General features: G+C 42.1%; 1 protein-coding gene across 2 annotated transcripts in view; it reads right to left on the reverse strand.

Annotated features, from left to right (window-relative positions):
* NRP1 (neuropilin 1) overlaps positions 1-20,343 on the reverse strand; it is a 149,734-nt gene that overhangs the window by 124,918 nt on the left and 4,473 nt on the right. For both annotated transcript variants that reach the window (XM_040434273.1, XM_040434272.1), the window contains exon 3: positions 19,505-19,688. In XM_040434273.1, the coding sequence (XP_040290207.1) occupies positions 19,505-19,688 (184 nt within the window). The remainder of the gene's footprint in view (positions 1-19,504; positions 19,689-20,343) is intronic.

Raw genomic sequence — 20,343 nt, forward strand, 5'->3', positions numbered from 1 at the left:
TATTACTTTGCTTGTTTTAGGCTAGTTTCACACTAGTGATAAAATCTTCTGGCAGGCTGTTCTGGCAGAGGAACAGCCTACCTGAGTTCAGCATATCCAGCATAGTCAGAATGGGCCGGAGCACCACCAGGCCCCATTGACTATAATGGGACCCGTCGGGGATCCAGCCTGTTTCTGACATTATATTGCAAATATCACTGCAAGCAGTGTTTTTTTTTACGCCCGATTCCGGGCACTAATGCTGGAAATAGGCCGGATCCCTCACGGGTCCCATTATAGTCAATAGGTTCTGGCGGGGGAAAAGTAATATCTGGTTATACTGAATACGATTTCAGCAATAGTGTGAAAAAAGCCTAAAACAAGCAAATGTTGTCTGCCAGTATTTTCTTACACTATTTTACTGGCTTAGTATATGGGACATTATGCATTGTATACAAAGAAAAAAAAAGTTTTAAAGAAATGTGTCTTGGTCATATTATATTGCTCTCTTCCGGGCTATCAGCCACTTCCCCTGCAAAGACACGTAGGAAGGCTGCTGCCTGGAATCCAGCCTGACTTATAGCCGCCCATTGACAAACAAGGTAGTCCTATCTCTGGCCAGACCTTACTGATAAAGTAAGACCTTCATAGTGACTCCTACATATATAGACAGATCAGACCGTTAGGGGCTTCAGAGGCTATTACTTGTAATAGTTGGGGCCCTTTGTAAAATTAACATTGAGGAACCAAGATCTCTGAGTTATACCTCTGCTCAGCAGTGATAACACACTAGAAAACCATTAGAAACATGAAAGAAGCACTGCCACCTTGTGGTCAAATTATCATAAACAACATTGAACACAATGCATACACTACTTTCTTAAAGATGTTCTCAGTGATTTAACACTTGATGACCTATCGCTCTGATAATTCATCAGTGTTAGATCGGCTATGGGCCAACACCCCGCACTGATCAGCTGTTCTTCGGTAGCTCCGGTACAGGAACGGCACAGCTCCATCCATTGTGTAGTGGACGAAGTAGGTTACTGCAGTGCTGTAATACATTTTGGGAAGCACATTAGGGCCAATATTTAAGTGATTCACCACCTTGACTCTAGGTCACACTACTGTTCTCTTTCAGTAAGACAACTCTCGAAGAGTTGGTGCAAAAGGTGAGTGCAATGAATGCATTAAGCCATACAGAACAACCTTCAGTTTTTGCCAATGATATTTAGAAATTTCACATCATTTAAACCACAGGGGCACAAAATACATTAGGAAAGTAAATCCCGCGATATGTTTTACTCCCACCTTCTACTAAAATTCTGTGATCTCGCCTTTTATCGTTGCCTCATGCTGTTTTCCTCTCTTCAAAACCGTTAAGAAGTCATACTGTTCTCAGTGTGGCATATTTTTCAAAGTATGGGATCAATAAGGAAAATAACCTTTAAATGCCTCTGGGGTCATCTTTCCATTTCTTTTAACTTGGTTGAATTTCCCATGAAATGCTCCTAGCCTTAGTAACAATTTACTGCAATTGTGGGAGATACGTAAAAACAATGTAAACATAATATAAATATAGCGACCAGGACACACAACTGCCTAGCGTAGATTTAAGTACATATTGCATACTTGTAAATGCAAATTTATAATTTCCCTTGTAACTGGATGACCAAATTGGACAAGACCTGGTCAATGACATGGTCCACTGTCTAATGACCACAGGTCTTAAAATTTACAATGCTATAATTACAATTTAAGGAGGCTATTATTGGGTGTGGTGGACATATATGCTCCATATATGCCCCATCATGTGTGTGTTTGCATGATATTGGCTCCAGTTGTTGGACATTTCTATACCTTATTCCTTACACCCAGTTGCATTTTTTTGAGGACAACTATAAAAGGGTTGTCTCATGAAGATAACCCTTCTCTAAAGACATACGCACAGTGATCGGTTGATCACCATAGGTCTGACTCCTGATACCCACTAGATGAAATGCTATTGCCAAGGTAATCTTTGCTCGACTGCATGTTTTGAAAGTAGCGTTGCCACTGAAAAATGTCCATTGCATGGGTCTTCAAAGCTAAAATCACTCCAACTTTGATCTAGGCACTGGCTCATAGAGGGCGTCCCTAGCAGTGAGCACTCCTCTTGACATCCATATACCCTGACAGAGAATATAGAAAGGCACTGTATTAAAGAGAAATCCCCTTTAGGCATAAATGTCCTAGGTTTATTATGTGGTTATAATGTATGGCAACAAAGTTACTAAGTACATAAAACCTGGATTAGACCAGAGCCAAGGCAACAAAAGATTGAGGAAGGATCTTGCCAAGTGAATCATCAATGCTACACTAAATTAGCCTCCATGCCCCCAAGCTCTTCCCCAGTTGATGGACTATTCTCAATCTCCATGGTGTCAGTTCTTAAATTCTTGGTCACGGCTTGAATTTCGATAACTAGGTACAAAATAAAAGGCAATACACAGGAAGAAGAAAGTGATGACACTAGAGAATGGAATGTCTGGGGCTTACTCACTATGATCTCATGGTTTTATTAATCAGTTTTAAAGCCACTTTGTACAAGAAAAGTGAATGGTATATGTTATAGGATATTAACCTCCAAACTGCAGGCCACACTTTACTTATCTCCTAACGTTACTATGGTTATCTCACATAATAATCATAAGACATACAGGTGTGGCCTAGTGTTGACATGGGCATTCAAATTATGGCTGTGCAACACTGACATTGACTTCTACTGTCAGGAAAAAGAAAGATGAGCATTTTGACTACCCGGAGTCTAAAACCATCCTGACTAATTGAAAATTTTTGAAGGAAGCAAAGATTGGGCATATTGGATGTCAACATGCCTGAACTTCTGTTCTGCCAGGAGATAACCCTTCATCACAGCTGTCCTAGACTGGCCAACTTAAGATAGTTGCCAGCCAAATGCTTGGAGGTGTCCTGACTCTTCCCCCAAGATGGATGTTGGGGAAAAAAGCACATTTATGGCAGATGAAGGCATGTTCCAGGCAGATGTAACAGTAGATAAGCTGCCACCAGAAGTTTTGGCCTGTAGCTTATTCTTCTCTTCCTATTGAGTAGACATGTACACTCAGCTGAGCAGAAGATGAATGTATATGGGTGGGTGGAAGGAACTGAATGGCCGTCAGTTATCTAAGGTGTAGGGACAACTTTATTTTCAAGATTTAGGAATATAGGTGTTGCTTCAGGGTGAACTTTTTATGAACCAGTTCTTTAAAGCATGAGCTGGATTACACCCTGTGCCTCTTCCGTGTCCGCAGATCTAAACAAATGTATAGTCAACTTTTCTACAGAACAGAAAATTCCTTGAATTCACAATGTACTAATAAATCATTAAGGAGTGTTGCTGAAGGGATGAACAAAGTATATAGAAAATGTTTCTTTACATTCTACATTAGGAGTTTCTTGACAGATTGTAACTAATTAACTTAAAGTGAAGTATTACCCATGAGAGATCCCTGCAGGTCCTTCATTAATATTACCAACCTTTAAATGCTGCATAATGATTTCCCACAAAGCTTTCAAATACTGACATATATCCATCAACATGTATAAACACAACCTCCTCCGGGAGCTTAAAATAATAAAATTCTCCCATGCCCTATCAGAGAATTCTTTAGTGCTTCATTTTCACGTAAAATCTTTCAATTATTGCACTTGAGACACATTTTTTTAGCCATCAGCATTGACTTTGGAAAACATGAAGGAATTATAAAGTTTTTGGTAATTAAGCTCCTTGACTCCGGGGACTTATTTTTGTGTGTTTTTCCACATTAAATGTTGCCAAATATTTTTTTTTTTTTGTGGCCGGTTACCTTTGTTTAATTATTTAAAATTGTCTGACTGGTTTATAGCTTGATAAATGGTTCCTGAAAGATCTTGTATAATTAATTACAACTGTTGAAAAGCCTCCCCCTACACAGTGGGTAGGAAGCTAGGGCTGTCTGACACTATGAAACACGTCTTCCACTGGACTTTCCTTCTTTGATGTCTTCTTTTAACATCCATGCAGGGAATTTAAGATTCCCCATACTGACTGTAAATGTCCAAAAATAACCTCTTTAATGTAATCCCCAGAACCCAATCCTGAACACAGTCTTGTACTTAGGAATAAATGACTCTTCATCTAGATACTTTTAGATAAAGTTACTAGGCCAGGACTATCATGTTGCTTTTACAAGCTTCTTGTAATGAGTTAACATATCCCTATTGCTGACTACAAGCTTATTTTAAGCAGATCTAAAGCTACTTTATAGAGAGGCCAGGAATGTCGGCTAATGCCATAGCTTTAGGTTGTAAATAACTTTAAACTACAGTAATCAGAAGTTTATTTTAATTGTCCACTTTCCACATCAATGAAGATGATGGCCTCATGTTTTGTGACTGGTCAGCGGTCACCCATAACACATGCTAAGTATATTATCTTCACAGATCCCTCTAATATTTAAAAGTATCTATTTTGCTATAGTCACCAATGAAATGAGAGGTTAAGTTCAAAAGGATAATGTTTCTCCTTGTGAAGACCACCAAGCTGCCATAAGCAGTTTTATAGGCCAGGAAAAGCTTTCTGGAGGCCACCAAGTTGCAATAAGGTGTTCATATACCTTCAATTGATGTTGGCCAAACAAGCTTCATCTCTCTATCCTGAGTTCCTCCATACACACTTGACTTGGCTGAAAGTGTATGTGTTTTCAATGGGGAGAGAGGAGAAAACTGCTGCTAGCCACTATTGAGCGTAGCCTTCTCTTAATGGTTTACCTGCTAACTGTTGCATCTGTAGCGGTAAGTGTAGTAAGTGTAATTAGAAACTTCTATGGGACGGCTCTATAGAAATCACTTGAATGGAAGGAGCTATCCCATAGAAGTGAATCGGACGGCTTCTTGTAATTACATCTGTTCATCACTGCGGTTGCGATGGGGAGCAGGTAAGCAATGAAGGAAAGGCCGCCCTTTCAGACACCCCCGATCTGATATTGATGACCTATTCTGAGGACAACACCTTTAACTAACAGTGCTTTTATCTAAAACCAAACAGGAAGCTGAGTTCCCATCAACTCATCTAATTTGAAACCAAGATAGACGTGGATCACTGCACAGATTGCCTCTTGACAACAGATTTTCTACTACTTCTAGTAAAAGTCCAATCGAAATTAAAAAAAAAACATGCCTAAAGCATTTTCCCAAAGACTTGGCCTATCTGGGATATTAATGGCATATTGCTAGGATATGCTTTCGAGGTCACACCTCTGAGACCCAGTTGTATCTAGAGAACAGTACCATCCGGCAATGCCAGATCCAGAGAGCTCCAGCAGGTTGTTCTCTGCCTGAACTCTCCTGCCGGTGTTCTGTCAGAAAACCTTACCTCGTCAGATTCCCTTACCCCACGTGACTTCCGGGGGTGTGCGCCTCCGAGAAAGCGCAGTACCACGGCACGGCGCCTCAGAGCAAGCGCAGTACCAGGGCATGGGTAAGGTAAAATTACAGTGAACATTGACTCATGGACGTGCGCACGGACACCGCGCGTGCGCTCTTAGGGGTTAGGTGATCTGACTGTCTTTTGTCTTGTTAAATTTCCTTACCATCACACTGCGCACACGCGGATTGAATCTGAAGCGCGCTGTGTAGTGGGGGTAAGGAGATTTTACAATCCGTGCATGCATAGTGTGAGGGTAAGGAGATTTAACAAGACAAAAGACCGTCAGATCTCCTTACCCCTGAGGGCGCACGAGCGGTGTCCATGCGCTCGTCTATGAGTCAACGCTCACTGTAATTCACCGGAAGTCACGTGGTGTAAGGGAATCTGATGAGGTAAGGTTTTCTGACAGAACACCGGCAGTGTGAACTCTATCCAATCTTAAATACTTTTGAGTTAAAAAGGACAAACTTATTGTAGCGCAAATACCTTCTGGGTAGCCAATAACTTTTTGTATTTTTCAAAGCCAAAGTATTTCACGTGACATAGACCTCAAATTAAGAAAATGCTAATCAAAAGACAGTTTGGCTATGTTCTATTCAAATGGCAATAAACCGAAAAAGAAAAAGAAGAAAAAAATTCACATTTTTTTCCCCTTTCTGCTTTAATATACCCATTTTGTCTTCCTTTTGTTATTGATGCTATATTATCCTCCGTACCTGGAGATTGACCCCTAGCGCGTGTTTACCGAACATTTTCTTTCATTACTCCTTGTAGCGTTTACAGAGAAGGGACCTTGAGGAAACCGTAATAAGGAACATTAACCAACATTAGACACTTTGTCCTGCTGTAAAGCTCCTCATGTCCTTTGTCTAACGGCCTTTTAATCTCATTCAAATAACATAGTGCAACAGCTTTTGGAAAAAGAAATCTACCTTTCTATAGAGGTTTGACCCAACCTGATTTATCACCCCTCCGGATCCACCTTTTTGAAGGTAGTGTTGTTGTTTACTGGTAGGGGGGCCTTCATGGTGCATTACCTCATGCTGTTCCAAGCAGTTTATAAAGCATTAGCTAGCTGGACACTTACAACAAACCCAATCCTATACAACAAGTGATTGATTTACATAAAAAAAAGTGAGCAGACCCCAAACAAAATAAAAATAAAAAAAAAACTAGTGCAAACAAGAGAGTGTCCAGGGCTAGCTTAGGCTCCTCTGTTATTTTCCGGCCGCCGGCATGGGAAAAACAAACAGATGAATGCAAAAGAAGAAAAAATGTTTGCCAGGGAGCCCAGAATAGTGATTTAAACGAGGATCTTAACAAGAATAAAACAGGCATTACAATTCAGCATTGATTCTACGTGATGAATACCGAACAATTTGCCTTTCTGCTTCTTTGTGTAATCAAATATTACAGGCACTTGTGTAGGCATTTACATCTTGCCAAGTCTCCGTACATTTGCAAGGTTGTACTTTCCTAACCACAATTACATGATTATGACTGATAAATCACGATGCAAAGAAACCACTTAACGACTGCAAACAAACAAATAAAAAATGACACGCTAAATCAAGCCAACAGAAAAGATTAAAAGGATGGCTTTTCATACAGGTAAATTGGCGAAGACTGGCAATAACAATTCATTCACAAGTGACATTATAATACAACTATCCCTGATCCATCTATTCGTTATGGGTTTATTTCAGAAGATATACTTTGGGCTTTTTATTTGTGCTTTTATTTTTAACACAGCGATGGAAATTATACGCTTTAGGTTTTAATGTTCGTTCAAATAGTAAGTAATCCCGACACTCGCCCTTCTTCAGTTCCATATGCTTTTATTTCCATAACATAAATTGTTACATTGCAGCATGTTTCGCCTCCCCCCCCCCCCCCCCCCCTTGAGCCTTTTTCGGTTGAAAAAAGGCTCTGGATGAGCCAAAACGGACCCTAGTGTAACGATTTATGCTACAGGAAACAAAGGCATATTGAATTGAAGAAGCGAGAGTACTGGGCTTACTTGTTATTTGAAAAGACTGGGAATGTATCCCCTCAACTTGTACCCCTAGTCTTGACTGCAGACCAAAGCTCTTACACCGGGGCTCAGTGGTTAGCACTGGTGCCTTGCAGCACTGGGGTCCCAGGTTTAAATCCGACCAAAGACAACATCTGCATGGAGTTTGTATGTTCTCCCCGTGGGTACTCAGGTTTCCTCCCACACTCCAAAGATATACTGAGCTTAGATTGTGAGCCCCATTGGGGACAGCTTGATGCTAATGTGAAAAATGTTATCCCGCTGGATAACCCCTTTAAATGTAAAGGGTACTGTTATTGGGTTCTCTCCAAAAAATACTAATCATAAGTTTCCCCACTGCTGAGACCACCAAAGATCAGCTGGTATTTCTATGGAGTTCCAGCGGTGAGAGTACATTTTTCCTGCAGCAACCCCACAGGGGACATGAAGCATTGCATGGAACACATAGAAATAAATGGGCCATTTGTGTAATGTATGGATTTGTCATGTTCTCCACAGAGATACTCTTTGTAGTCACTCTTAAGGCTAATTCATAGAGATTGTGAATTGGAGAGTTCCCCGAAGTAAGTCTTCAGGAAAATTGGTTCGACACAACCATTAAAGGTTCCATGAAAGTTGCATAAACTCTTGAGGAGCATGGGCCCCAGATCAAGGCAATCTCCGTGGTTCTTATGAAATGGTACATGTTGTCTACATGTCAGCAAAATGTTATCACTTAAGGGAGGGGAACACCAAGATGAGGGGATTATTGCTTTTTTCTCCAAAGTTGGATGGAAGTTATGTGCCAAACAAGCATCAAAATGGCAATTGGCTTCCTTTGTGGACATCTTCTTTGACTTTTCTAAAGGCTATGGTAACCATACTGGAGGACGATACAGCTAAATGAGAACAAATGTGACATTTTTATGTCCAGTCATGAAAGTGTATGCATTCCTCATAAGTGTGTTTACAGGGCAGTGCACGAAACTACACATTAATCAGTTGTACTCATAAAAGTAATGAAAGAAGGTGTATAGGGTCTCCTCACCACCTAAGGTTTCTCTAGGCCTCCACAAGCCTGCTCATGCATGTCGCCGCATAGGGTCCATTGTAAATATATTTGACTTACCGTATATATCAATGTAAACGCACCGGCTGTTTGTGTTATAACCAGATGTTATGTGCATGTGTATAGTCAGAAGTGATTAATGGAAACCAAAAGACTTTGGGTTAATTAAAATTGATTGCAATTTAGCGAGAGTAATTTGTCTCAATACCTCACAGATATTGCACACGAGGTAAATTAGAGGCTATGGAAAAGAACGGTTGATGAACTGATGATAAACCACATATACTGAAAAGTTATCATTATTGATTCGAATTGAGCCAGATTTCAGTTTTCTTTTCTTCTAAAGATCATTAGAGATTAGAAGAACATGGTGGCTATCATCCAGAAACAGTACAACCCTGTTTATGTGGCCTATCCTTAGGATAAGTCATCAATATCTGATGGGGGGGGGGGGGGGGGACTCTGATCCTTGGCATCCCCACCATTCCGCTGTTTGAAGAGGCCTCAGAGCTCCGGTGAGCACTGTGGACTCATCACAACTTATCAAGCACAGCGCACTACACTCTATAGTGGCTGTGCTTGGTATTACAGCATAGGCCTATTTACTTGAGTGGGACCAAGCTGCATTAAGTCCAAGTGACCGATGGACACAGTCTAACTGGCCTAGGAAAAGGCCATGGTGCTCACTGAAGCACCACAACCTCTTCAAATAGCAGATTGTCGCCCCCACCGATCAGGAATTGATAACCTGAGGATAGGCCATCAATATGAAAATCTCAGACAACCTCTTTAAGGTGTAATCTACCCCTTGCCACACAGGCATAACATGATACCTTTGGGAAGCCCCAACCTGTCATGAAACATTTATAGAATTACTGTCTTTCTTAGTGGAAAGAATAACTTTGGCCCGTTTAGGCACCAAGATCTGGGTGTGACTCTGTGCCCCTAATAGCTGCTCTCAACAAACTGTGTACAATGTTACTTGAGATCTTCTGGGTTCTTCAGAGCTGCTTTCTGCAGAGAATGACCATCCGGGTACCTGCATGAGCCAGTGACCATATCTACCCCAAACACCAGTTAAAGGGATCTGACCCATGTCGACATGGCATTGAGGTTTTAATATGATTTTCATGATCTCAAGAAAGGTAGTAAGAAGAATTCTTAAGATATCTCAGTTTTTTGAAGACCAACCCAAGGAACGTGAAAAAAGAACAAATTCCGGTTTGGGCAGGTGTCCAATTTCCCCCAGATATCTGAGACCAAAAAAATATTTAAAAGCACCCAAGCAGCGCTAGCAGGTTAGCTCTTAGCACCTATTGTTACTGTACATGTCAGCTCCTCTCTCTTGCTCCCAGCTCTTTATTAAGTGTTAATTCATGAGCCACGGGTGTAATTGCCTGGCAGTAATCCTCTGTCATCATTCCGGCAACAAAGTCCACGAGTGATTCGATGATAAACTGAGAAGTTTTGAAGCACCAGCTCTTCTACCGCCTCCTAGCAGATAAAACACGATTCGCCTAAGTGCAAGACGCTGGATTCTCGACATCAAACACAAATACAATGTGAATTTTTTTCCTTCCCCGCCTTCATTAGATTCTGTGTTTGCCGCCGCAGAATGTGAGAATTACACCTGGCTAAATTTAGCAAGCAGCATCAAATCTGTTTGTCCTAGACTGGAGCTCGACAATAAGAGGCCATGCTTCACTCGGGTTGGAAAGAGAGTCCTATTAACACAAAGCTTCAGTCATGCACCAAAGCAAGATGGCAGACGGCTGATGGCCGGCTATATATAAACTGTGACCGTATGATGGCCACGGAACAATTCTCACATGACGGCCTTGGAGCGAGATAAATGTCATAGCTTAACTGTCTCAGCAGTGAACTGTTCGGCCAAACATCTCCGTCTCTAGATGTCGGCGTGCTCATTTATGAGGACTGTTGGATAATTTGCCAAGAGAAAAAAAAATACTTATGGAGTTTATGGGGCTGTTACTGTTGTGCAGGTATTAAACCTTGTATATATTGGAAGTGTTCTGCTTCATGTCATGGAAAGTCCTGAATTTCTCTACAAATCCCTTTCCAAAATCTACATATTGCAATTCAAGGAGTTAGAAGTTTCCTGCTCATGTTTCAGTTCATGCTCATAATTTCCAGTATTTCAACTGGTCAAAAAAAGAAGTTTAAAGGGTCACTGAGGTTTGAGCAAACTTTTGATATGTCAAAGAGACAAATCAAAAGTTTTGAGCGGTGGGGGTCAGAGTGCTGAGACCTGCACTGATTGCTAGAACGAGAAGAGCTTGCATAGTGCACTTGCACTCCTCACTGCAGGAGACGGGTTCAAGAGAAGTCTATGGTTCTGTCTCGATTCCCCAGCAAGGAGAGAGTGCAATATATGAGGACTTCTCTCTCTTCGTTCTAGCAAGACCGCCACCAATCAAAACGTTTTATATGTCTGTATGGCATATCAAAAGTTTTTGAAAACTCAGTGACCCTTTAAAGAGGACCTGTCACCTTTACCAACATGTATGGTTTAGTAGCTACTTGCATTTCCCATGTAATAATAATAATAATTCTGGAGCATCTATTCTTATGGCTCTACGTTGTGCCATTCCTTCATTATTCCTGCTTGAAGTTATGAATAATTACTAGCAGTTTGCAGTGAAGGTCCAGATGGGTGTTACCAGTTGGGGAGTATGTCCCTGCACAGTCTGACACTATCCAATCAGTGCTGCTAGTGTCAGACTGTGCAGGGACACCCCCCCAACTGGTAAGACCCATCTGGACCTTCATTGCAAACTGCTAGCAATTCATTCATAACTTCTAGCAGGAATAATAAAGGAATGGCACATCACAGAGTCAAAAGGAGAGATGCTCCAGAATTGCTATTACATAGGGGTACAAGTAATTACTAAAACAAACATGTCCTCCTTAATACAGCTTTACACATTGGTAACGATATACATTAAACTGGGATGGCATTAGGAAGGGAAGAGGTACTGCCATATGTACACCTCTGATCCAAGAGCGGACATGCCATATGCAGGCAGGAGCACATGGGTGCATTATGTATGCATTATGTATGATCTGGTAGACACCAATTCTAGCAAACTCCCACCTTCACCAATCATTCACCCACTCACCCCCTCATCCATTATCCTAGACTTTCCTGATTAACTCTCCCAAAAAAAACTAAAGTATAGGCGTCTATTTCCATATAGCAGATTTGTTGCAGACATTTCTGAGAGGAAAGATCTTCTCCATGCGGTTGTTTCTGCAGCATGGGCATGGATCGCTGCAAGACTAATCCGGATGTATGCAACAGCTGCAGAAACTTTGGTGAGCAGTCTGCCATGTGTAAATATGCCCTGACCCAGCCAATCTCCTCCCTGATGTTGACATGATAACCTTTCCCAACCTCTTACTTCAGTCTTTTCTATACATTATGTACACAGCCCCCATAGACATCTCGTTCCTTCCAGCTTCCGTAATGCAGCGTCTGTGAAATTTTTATAGCTCCTCAGATGATGACATCTGATCCCATGGTGACCATCCACTTCTTCCTCACCAGCATTTGTCACAAGATATTCTAAGTGATGGCACTGATAGAGATTGCTGGGAAACAGAAGGCGGGTTGCGATTGTGGAGCACTCTATCAGAGGCAATCATGTTTATCGCTCCAATAAATATACCTTTTATAGCGCACCACTGTGTGCCGAAATGAAGCCATTCGTTTCAATATGTATAATAAGGGTTTATAAGAACCGTGTTTACACCAAGCAAAGCAACTTACAGTATTAATTCCACTGCCTAACAGAATTCTCACGCAAGACCGTCTAGCCATAAATCGTCATGAGGAAGTCTGCACGGAATAAAAAGCTTCCATTGTAGATGAGTCTGGGATAAGTTCATATATAGGTCATACTAGAAGGATCTTTAGGTAACTCTGATGACCAGTCACATGGTTGGAAATATATCCAGAATAAATCAAAAATAAAACTGCAGCACTCGCTGGTCTTCAATTCATGCTGGTTTATTCACCAAAAATTGTGACGTTTCGACCTCCCAGTCTTTCTCAAGCTTGAGAAAGACTGGAGGGTCGAAACGTCGCAATTTTGGGTGAGTAAACCAGCATGAATTGAAGGCCGCAGAGTGCTGCAGTTTTATTTTTGATTTATTCTGGATGATTTGGGGATACTACAGACTGGTATCCAACACCACCATAGAGACTTTTTGCTATAGAGTCGTAAGTGCTGCTACTTTTTTTTCTTTTTTGAGCAATGGTTGGAAATATATTCCTTTCCACAATTCTGTTTGAAGATACGAGGATGAAGTAGTTCTCTCTGGCCAACTTATCCAAGTCATAGTAAGAGTATGGTCACGTGGTCAGGTTTCGTTAAGTTTTGGAAGCCCAAATAAGGGGTAAAATCATAAAAGCAAAGAAGGTATTATTAAGGACTGATACAACTTCTCTATTTTGGCTTCAAAAACCACCAGGAAACCTAACCATGTGGCCATACCCTTAGATCATTTTTAGGTTGTCAGGGTCTGCTGGTAAGGCCACCAGGCCCGGTCCTCTTTGGTAATGGTATAGCAATTAGTGGTGCACCCATGCCTTATCTCTGGTTTGCCATCATGCTTTTCTACTACGTTGGAGATCAGTAACACCAATACTGGCCAGAAAGATCTATACAAATTAGCTCTCCTCCAAAAGGAAGAAAACCATTTCCCTATTGCAAGTACAGACCCATCAAAATGAAAACAAGATCCAGATCTCTTGGGTCTTCAATATAAAATCTAGCTTTATTAAATAAAATTTAAATTAGTCTGTCCACTGTCCCACTGAAGTACTGGCTTACGCGTTTCAGATATATGTATGCTTAAGGCCCCTTTACAGTCACTGAGCATTGAGCAGATAATCGCTAACAAGCATTCGTAGGAACGTTTGTTAGCAATGATCTGCCGATGTAAAGGTACCGCCGATTACCCAATGAACAAGTAAAACCCTTCGCTAAGATCGTTTGTGTGGACACCTAAATCAATGTTTTCCGTCAGCAAACAATGAATCTGTAGGACAAGCAAATGAGCAGATGATTGCCCTGAAGGAATGCCTTCCTCCCGACAATCGCCTGCTCAATTAAGCAGTGTAAAGGGGCCTTTAGTCATAGCATATGGCTATGGCTTAGCCATAGGTATGACTAAAGATACATGTATCTGAAACGCGTGAGTACTTCAGTGGGATGATGTACAGACAAAGGCGCTGGACCTTCTTTTCATTTTGTATTTGTGGCTTCCCTCTGGCAAGTCCATGCCCCAGTGGGTCTCCTGTGCAGTGAGGTGAGCTGGTTTACTTGATTGTTAAAGACCAGGGATACGAAATCAGATTCTCATCTGAAGACAACTCTTTCAGTGTTTTTGCGCCTTGTCGGTACAGAATAGTGCACTGGCTGGCTGGTGTGGCACTAGAGAGACATTTTTCATCCTTCTTGAGGAGAGCTAATTTCCATACTTTCTCCCATGGTAACACCAACTGGATCTCCTCAATAAGGGACCAGTACACTCTAGAACAGGCATGCTCAACCTGCGGCCCTCCAGCTGTTGCAAGACTACAACTCCCACAATGCCATGCTGTAGGCTGATAGCTGTAGGCTGTTTGGGCATGCTGGGAGTTGTAGTTTTGCAACAGCTGGAGGGCCGCAGGTTGAGCATGCCTGCTCTAGAAGTATTGTTAATGACACGCTTTACATCAGGGCCCAGGAGCTTCAAGTTACACCTCTGAGGAGGGACTTATCATGATGAACGGACATTTCATGTAGACATGCTTTCTGTCCTTCACTGATGAAATCTATCTGACTTCATATCTTCGCCTTGTTTTATAAAACAGTTATTATTGTAGAGCTGATGGAAAGAAACCTATTACGACTCCCCCGGGCTCCTGGAATGATTAACCCTGGAATATTTCGGCAGTAAGACTGTAGCATTCCTCATCCATATCTAACTTTAGCCGGAGACAGAAAACTCATGGACAACATCACCTTATCTTTCTATGGGGGGGAAATTGACAACTGCACAGGAGCAAAAACCTCCTGTCCACTTTCCAAGCCTGTGAGATAATAAAATGCACCGCTATCTTCTCGGTGACATCACTTTGTACATTGTTTGCTTAGTGTTAGTGATAGCGATGAAAGTTTTCTTTAGATTAAGGCCGCAGCTCATTACTGCCAGCTGTTTGCTCACATGAAGGCAGGGACGCTCTTCACGACCAGACATAATGGTTGTGAATTTCCAGCATTCCCAGTGAGAACAGGGGCATGAGGGGATAACTCTTAGCTCAAGCTAAAGTAAAAGTCCATTGACTCAGGTCACTCATGGCCAGGGGGCAAACTGTCTGAAAAGTTAATTATAAAGCCTAGCCATAGGTTAATCATTGGGCTGCTTTAACAGAATACTCTACAAATGAAATATTCCCCCCCCCAAAAAAAGTGACTTTTTTGCCCCCTCAAGGGAAGTAATGACTCTCGGCATGGGGTGAACTGACTCAGGGCCATAAACTGGATGTGGGAAAAGCAAATAAACGTCAAGCTCTGCTCTTTCTGAACGGGGTGGTAGCATCGGAACTTAAATAGGGGGGGATATATGTTAATTTTTCTATGGGCCCTCACCGTGGCATATGCTCAACATGAAAAATGTACATATTAATAGTTGCTCTCATAGTGATGTACTTTGTGCCTCAAGCTTCAACAATATAATTCATTCTTGGGAAATTTTGATGACCACTTCTTAAAGGGGTTGTCCGGCCCAAAATATTCTACATTTTTCAAAACAACTGGACCTGGATCTGAATACATTTGTAATTGCATGTAATTTAAAATGTATTATAGCTACTGAGTTAAAGGGGTTATCCAACTCCTATAATGAGGCCCCCCCCCCCCCCCAATGCCCGGGCACCTCATCTAGGTTATACTTACCCGGCACCCACGTTGCTCCTGATGCCCGCACGGCATCCTCTACAACTCCTTAGCGTTACCCGCGATGCTAGGAAGGCTTAGAGATACAGCGGCGGCCGTGCGAGGATCAGGAGCAATGCAGGTGCCGGGGAGCGGGGTAAGTATAACCTATATGAGGTGCGTTGTGGTTGTTATTATAGGGTTTGGATAACCTTTTTAATCAATGAAATCCATTTGTATAGCGCCACCTGCTGTTTGTTCTTTTTCAGATTTCTCTTTCCCCCTCAGTGAGGCGGACACACATGCTCAGTTCCAGCTTCCCCTGAGGAAGGACATGCCCCCCTGAGCTGCCAGCCTGAAATATATCTAGCGGAACAATTGGAGCAATGAATGTGGAGATCTCTGGATCCATGTGAGGTACAGGGCTGGTTCTAGCTTTGTTAGAAAGAGGATGTCGTGTACTTTTACATTAGTCAGGAGATGACCCCTTTTAGTATATGAAACAGCTGTATATCTCATCCCTGTGTTTCCGGAACATTACATTGTAAAGCCAGAAAATAAAAATTAAGGCTGTTTTGGCTGAAAACTAAGAAGAAACAGGAACTCGGGATCACAGTAGATTTGGCCGTAAAGGATGGTGGGGTGGAGCCTGGACCCCAGGTAGGTAATATGGATTCATGTTTTACTTACTAGGGAGAAGAAATAAGGGAATAATTATGTTCCTGGAGTACAACTCCTACCAGATTCAACCACTCAGGTCTCCCTTTTCTGTGGCCGGCCAGAAATCAGCATTGCAGCCTTCATTAATGCCGCTACTTTATGAGCCACGTATTTTTTTTTTATAGCTGACTAACCCTCACGATGGATGACGAAAGAAACATTGGGAACTAATTAAAAGTTCAGTAAAGCGCTGGAATTTCCAAAAGTGCCAAGAACCACATGCTTGTAAGCCATGGAAGGAGAGACAGAACGTCCCCGTCCTTCAGCCTCCTCACTGGTTGTATATTATCTGCTTCCTGACGCATGCCACTTGTACACGACAAGGAGCATCTCATTCCTCTACGGTTACACCCTTCATTTTCCATTCCCATCAATGACAATGCTGCCGGGAGCCTTCAAAAGAGATTTTCCGCATGCAAAGTGTAGGACATTAATCCATGGCGTGTGCTTCGGTCTGGACTGGGGCGGGTGCCAGGCAGAAGCATTTCCTGAGCTAAAGCAACCGTAGGCTGAGGAAATGGTAATCTTATTACTTTTCTAAAGTGACGATGAAAGGCTACATGTGATTATTAGTCGCTACACAAATGTAGCAAAGCTGTGGGGCTCCACTGTTGGCGCATTGGGGGTTAAGCTAAAAAGGTCTATGAGATTGCAAAAACATGGTAGATTTCTTCTCAAAACGGCGCCACTGTTCTCCATGGGCTGTCTGTGGTATTGCAGCTTTACCACTTTCAAGGGAGTGGTTTTTTCCCCCCCCCAGGACTGTCTTAGGGAAGACCTATCCTTAAGATTAGGTCATCAATTTCAGATCCCGGCACCCGTACTGGTCCACTGTGTGAACGGGCTCCTGTGCTTCAGAACAGGCACAGCTCCATCCACTGGGCAGTGGTTATGAATGGTACTGCAGCGTTGCTCCCATTCACTGAAATAGAAGCAGCCTGCAGTACCGTTCTTGGCCACTACACTGTGTATGGAGCACCGCAGCCCCTTTAAATTGATGACCGTGGAGTTGGAGCCCCACCAATCTGATATTGATGACTTATCCTATGAAAACCTCAATTATTTTTACAAAAAAACACATTGTGATGCTAGTTGTTGTAAACTCAGCTCTATTACATACAAATAAAAGTAACTTTCTTCTTTCAGAATAACGTGACCCAAAGTATGCCTTCAAATGCAGCCTCCCAACAAACAATCCCATTGTCCGAGTGGCAGGACATCCTCTAACAGACAGGATCTTAAAGGAGCTTTCCAGGATTAGAAAAACATTGCCATTTTATCGCCCACGGCACATCTGTCCACAGGTATTGCAGCTCACATACAACCCACCCACAAACAACCGTGAATAAAGGGGAAAAAAAGGTATTTGTTTCAGATAAACCGGATAATCTGGCACCTTTCCTCTGGATCCAGCACATTTTAGGAGGCTGACTTACACTCTAGTCTAATGAAGGACCGTGAAAAAAAAAAAAAAAACGTATTACTATGCGGCGCTAAATAACATACTTCTTCCTATATTACATTATGCAAATGTGCAACAAGAGCAGACGTACAGCATCCCAGTAATATATTCGCTCGCCATTCAATCCATGTCTGCTCTAGTGATGGAGGCAGATTTATTACACCTGCGATCTGGGGATTGCCTTCTATGTAATGAAATCAGACACAACAAGACACCTGAGCGGATCAATATACACAGTGCATTTAATGATCCCGGTTCACGTTGAATACCAATCTAGAAATGTATGGAAACCTCAGCACAACCCTTGATCTATGAATTCTGTGCAGTGCACTATACGTCACATTGCATGTCTAGCTAGGTCCGCTGCCTTTATTGACATTTCGTGACCAGTACATACGTCTACCAGGCCTGATGTATGAAAGTGACAGGAACCAAACAAAAAAAAAATCAAAAAAAAATCTGTGAAATGTCATCCACAGTCAAATGCAGAATAATTGGGAAAAACATAAAATAAATCGTAAAGCACTGTCAGCAGTTTTGACCATGCAAAACTGCTTACTGTGCTTGAAAGGACCCAGGAGAGCAGTACAAGCCTAACGTTTGCAACGCTTTTATTATCAGGGGTAGTGTGGAGATGAAGTTTTATTCTGCCAGGTTCTGCTCCTGCCAAGTGCCCAGGAGACAAAGCTTGACTGTGAAGTGCGCTTTGCACTGAGCTGTTTTTACAACCACTCCCATTTGAGTGTCAGCTCTTGTGGTCTCTTAGTTGAATGCTACAGCTGTCACTTAGAGCCAAGGGACGGGGGTTGTCAAACAGCTCTCTCCGGCACTCCAGCTGTTCCGAAACTACGACTCCCAGAATCCTCCTTTCACTTCTATAGGAGTTTAAAAAAACAGCCAAGCAAGTGTGCATGCTGGGAGTTGTAGTTTCACATCAGCTGGAGTGCTGAAGGTTGCCGCCGATCGCTGCTCTACAGAAAGCATTTCACAGTAAAGCTCCACCTCCAGTGCACTTGCAGGAGCAGAACCTGGCAAAATAAAACTTCCTATTCACACTGCTCCCGATATTAAAAGCTCTGCAAAAACAATGTCATGCCCTCCCCGGTCCCCACCTAGTGCTGTCAAAACTGCTGACAGAATCCCTTTTCAAGCTTGCAACAGGCAGTGGGACAGCTACGGTAATCAGAATTGATTTTTGCAAGATGAACTATATATCTTGGAATTGTATTGACCGTGACTTGTAGATGTTCTACACAACCTCTCTAGAGCTTTCCACCAAGTAGTAAGAGTTTCTTTAAAGGCTCTACCAGGCATGCTCAACCTACGGCCTTCCAGCTGTTGTAAAACTATAACTCCCATCATGCCCTTCTGTAGTCTGATAGCTGTAGGCTGTCCGGGCATGCTGGGAGTTTTAGTTTTGCAACAGCCGGAAGGCCGCAGGTTGGGCATCCCTGGGCTATACATAATACAATGCAATAATGGAAGCACTGTATTAGCATTGCATTAAACACGTACAATGTATAAAAACAATCTATGTTATCAACTCAATATGCTCATGAGCTTGGAGATATCCTCCAAAGGGCAGCCACAGCAGAACGATATATTCTATTTATATCTAAGACCATCAAAGCATTTGTCAATGAATTAAAATGGGCAAATAAATTAGAGGAAAAGCATGCCGCATGTAGCAAGTAATAATAACACGTCTCAGTACCAGATAAAGAAATTATTTTAAATAATAACCACGAACAAATCATTGGACATGACTTCCAGTCTCCGGCTGATCAACGCTGTTCTTTCCATCCGCCAGCAGATGGCGCCCAAGACTACACAGACTGATTGCACTTACTTGCATTCTCTGTCTTCTAAATCGAAGTGAGGGTTGAAGTTGATAAGAATCCTCTGGTCCCTTTTGGGAGACTTTATCTTTAATATCCATTCACATTTCTGGGAAGGGGTGTATGAATTTGGATATCCAGGGGAGACAACATAACCGGGTTCTTCGATCAGGATAGTTTCGCCGCATTTGTCTGCTTTAAAAAAAAAAAAAAAAAAGAAGAAGCGCGAATCAGAATCGTCACTTTGGGAGTCGATGATAGATCCCTCTAATTGGACCTCTAATTGGTTATATTTTTTCGGCTTTTTACTTGTCTGGGGAAAAATTATTTAAATGTTATTGCACTAAAATGTCAACTAAATAGCAGCAGGCCTTCTCGGGTTTGATGGGAGTGATTTTTTGGTATAATTGGAACCTGTGATCTATATTAATAAGCACTACAATATAATAAGGATTCATTCCCTTAAGAAGAAAAAAAAAAAGATATGGCTGAGTCTTCAGCAGCGAATGAGTCTCAGGGGCACTTCAGAGTCTAGATTATTGCTGAGCGGTGTAATCTCATTAGTGAACATGGTTTAAGTGGCTATGCACTAAAAAGATGCAGACTGCCCCCCTGCACTGATAAACCCTTTTGCTGGGTCATTTAGCATCAGGATCTGTTAAAGCTCATAGCAGACTCATCCTTTGTCTCATTACCCCGACCAATGTGCAGCTATGTATCACCGGTGTGAAGACCTTTACAACCACAGACCAGACACTAAACACTTTTTTATCTGATCCCACAGAGTTAAGTAGATGAAAGCAGCAGATTCCTCCGACCCTGTCTCCTTCAGCATCTAGAAAACCCTATG

This window comes from Bufo bufo, chromosome 5 (assembly GCF_905171765.1).
Source record: "Bufo bufo chromosome 5, aBufBuf1.1, whole genome shotgun sequence".
In the NCBI taxonomy this organism is placed as follows: Eukaryota; Metazoa; Chordata; class Amphibia; order Anura; family Bufonidae; genus Bufo; species Bufo bufo.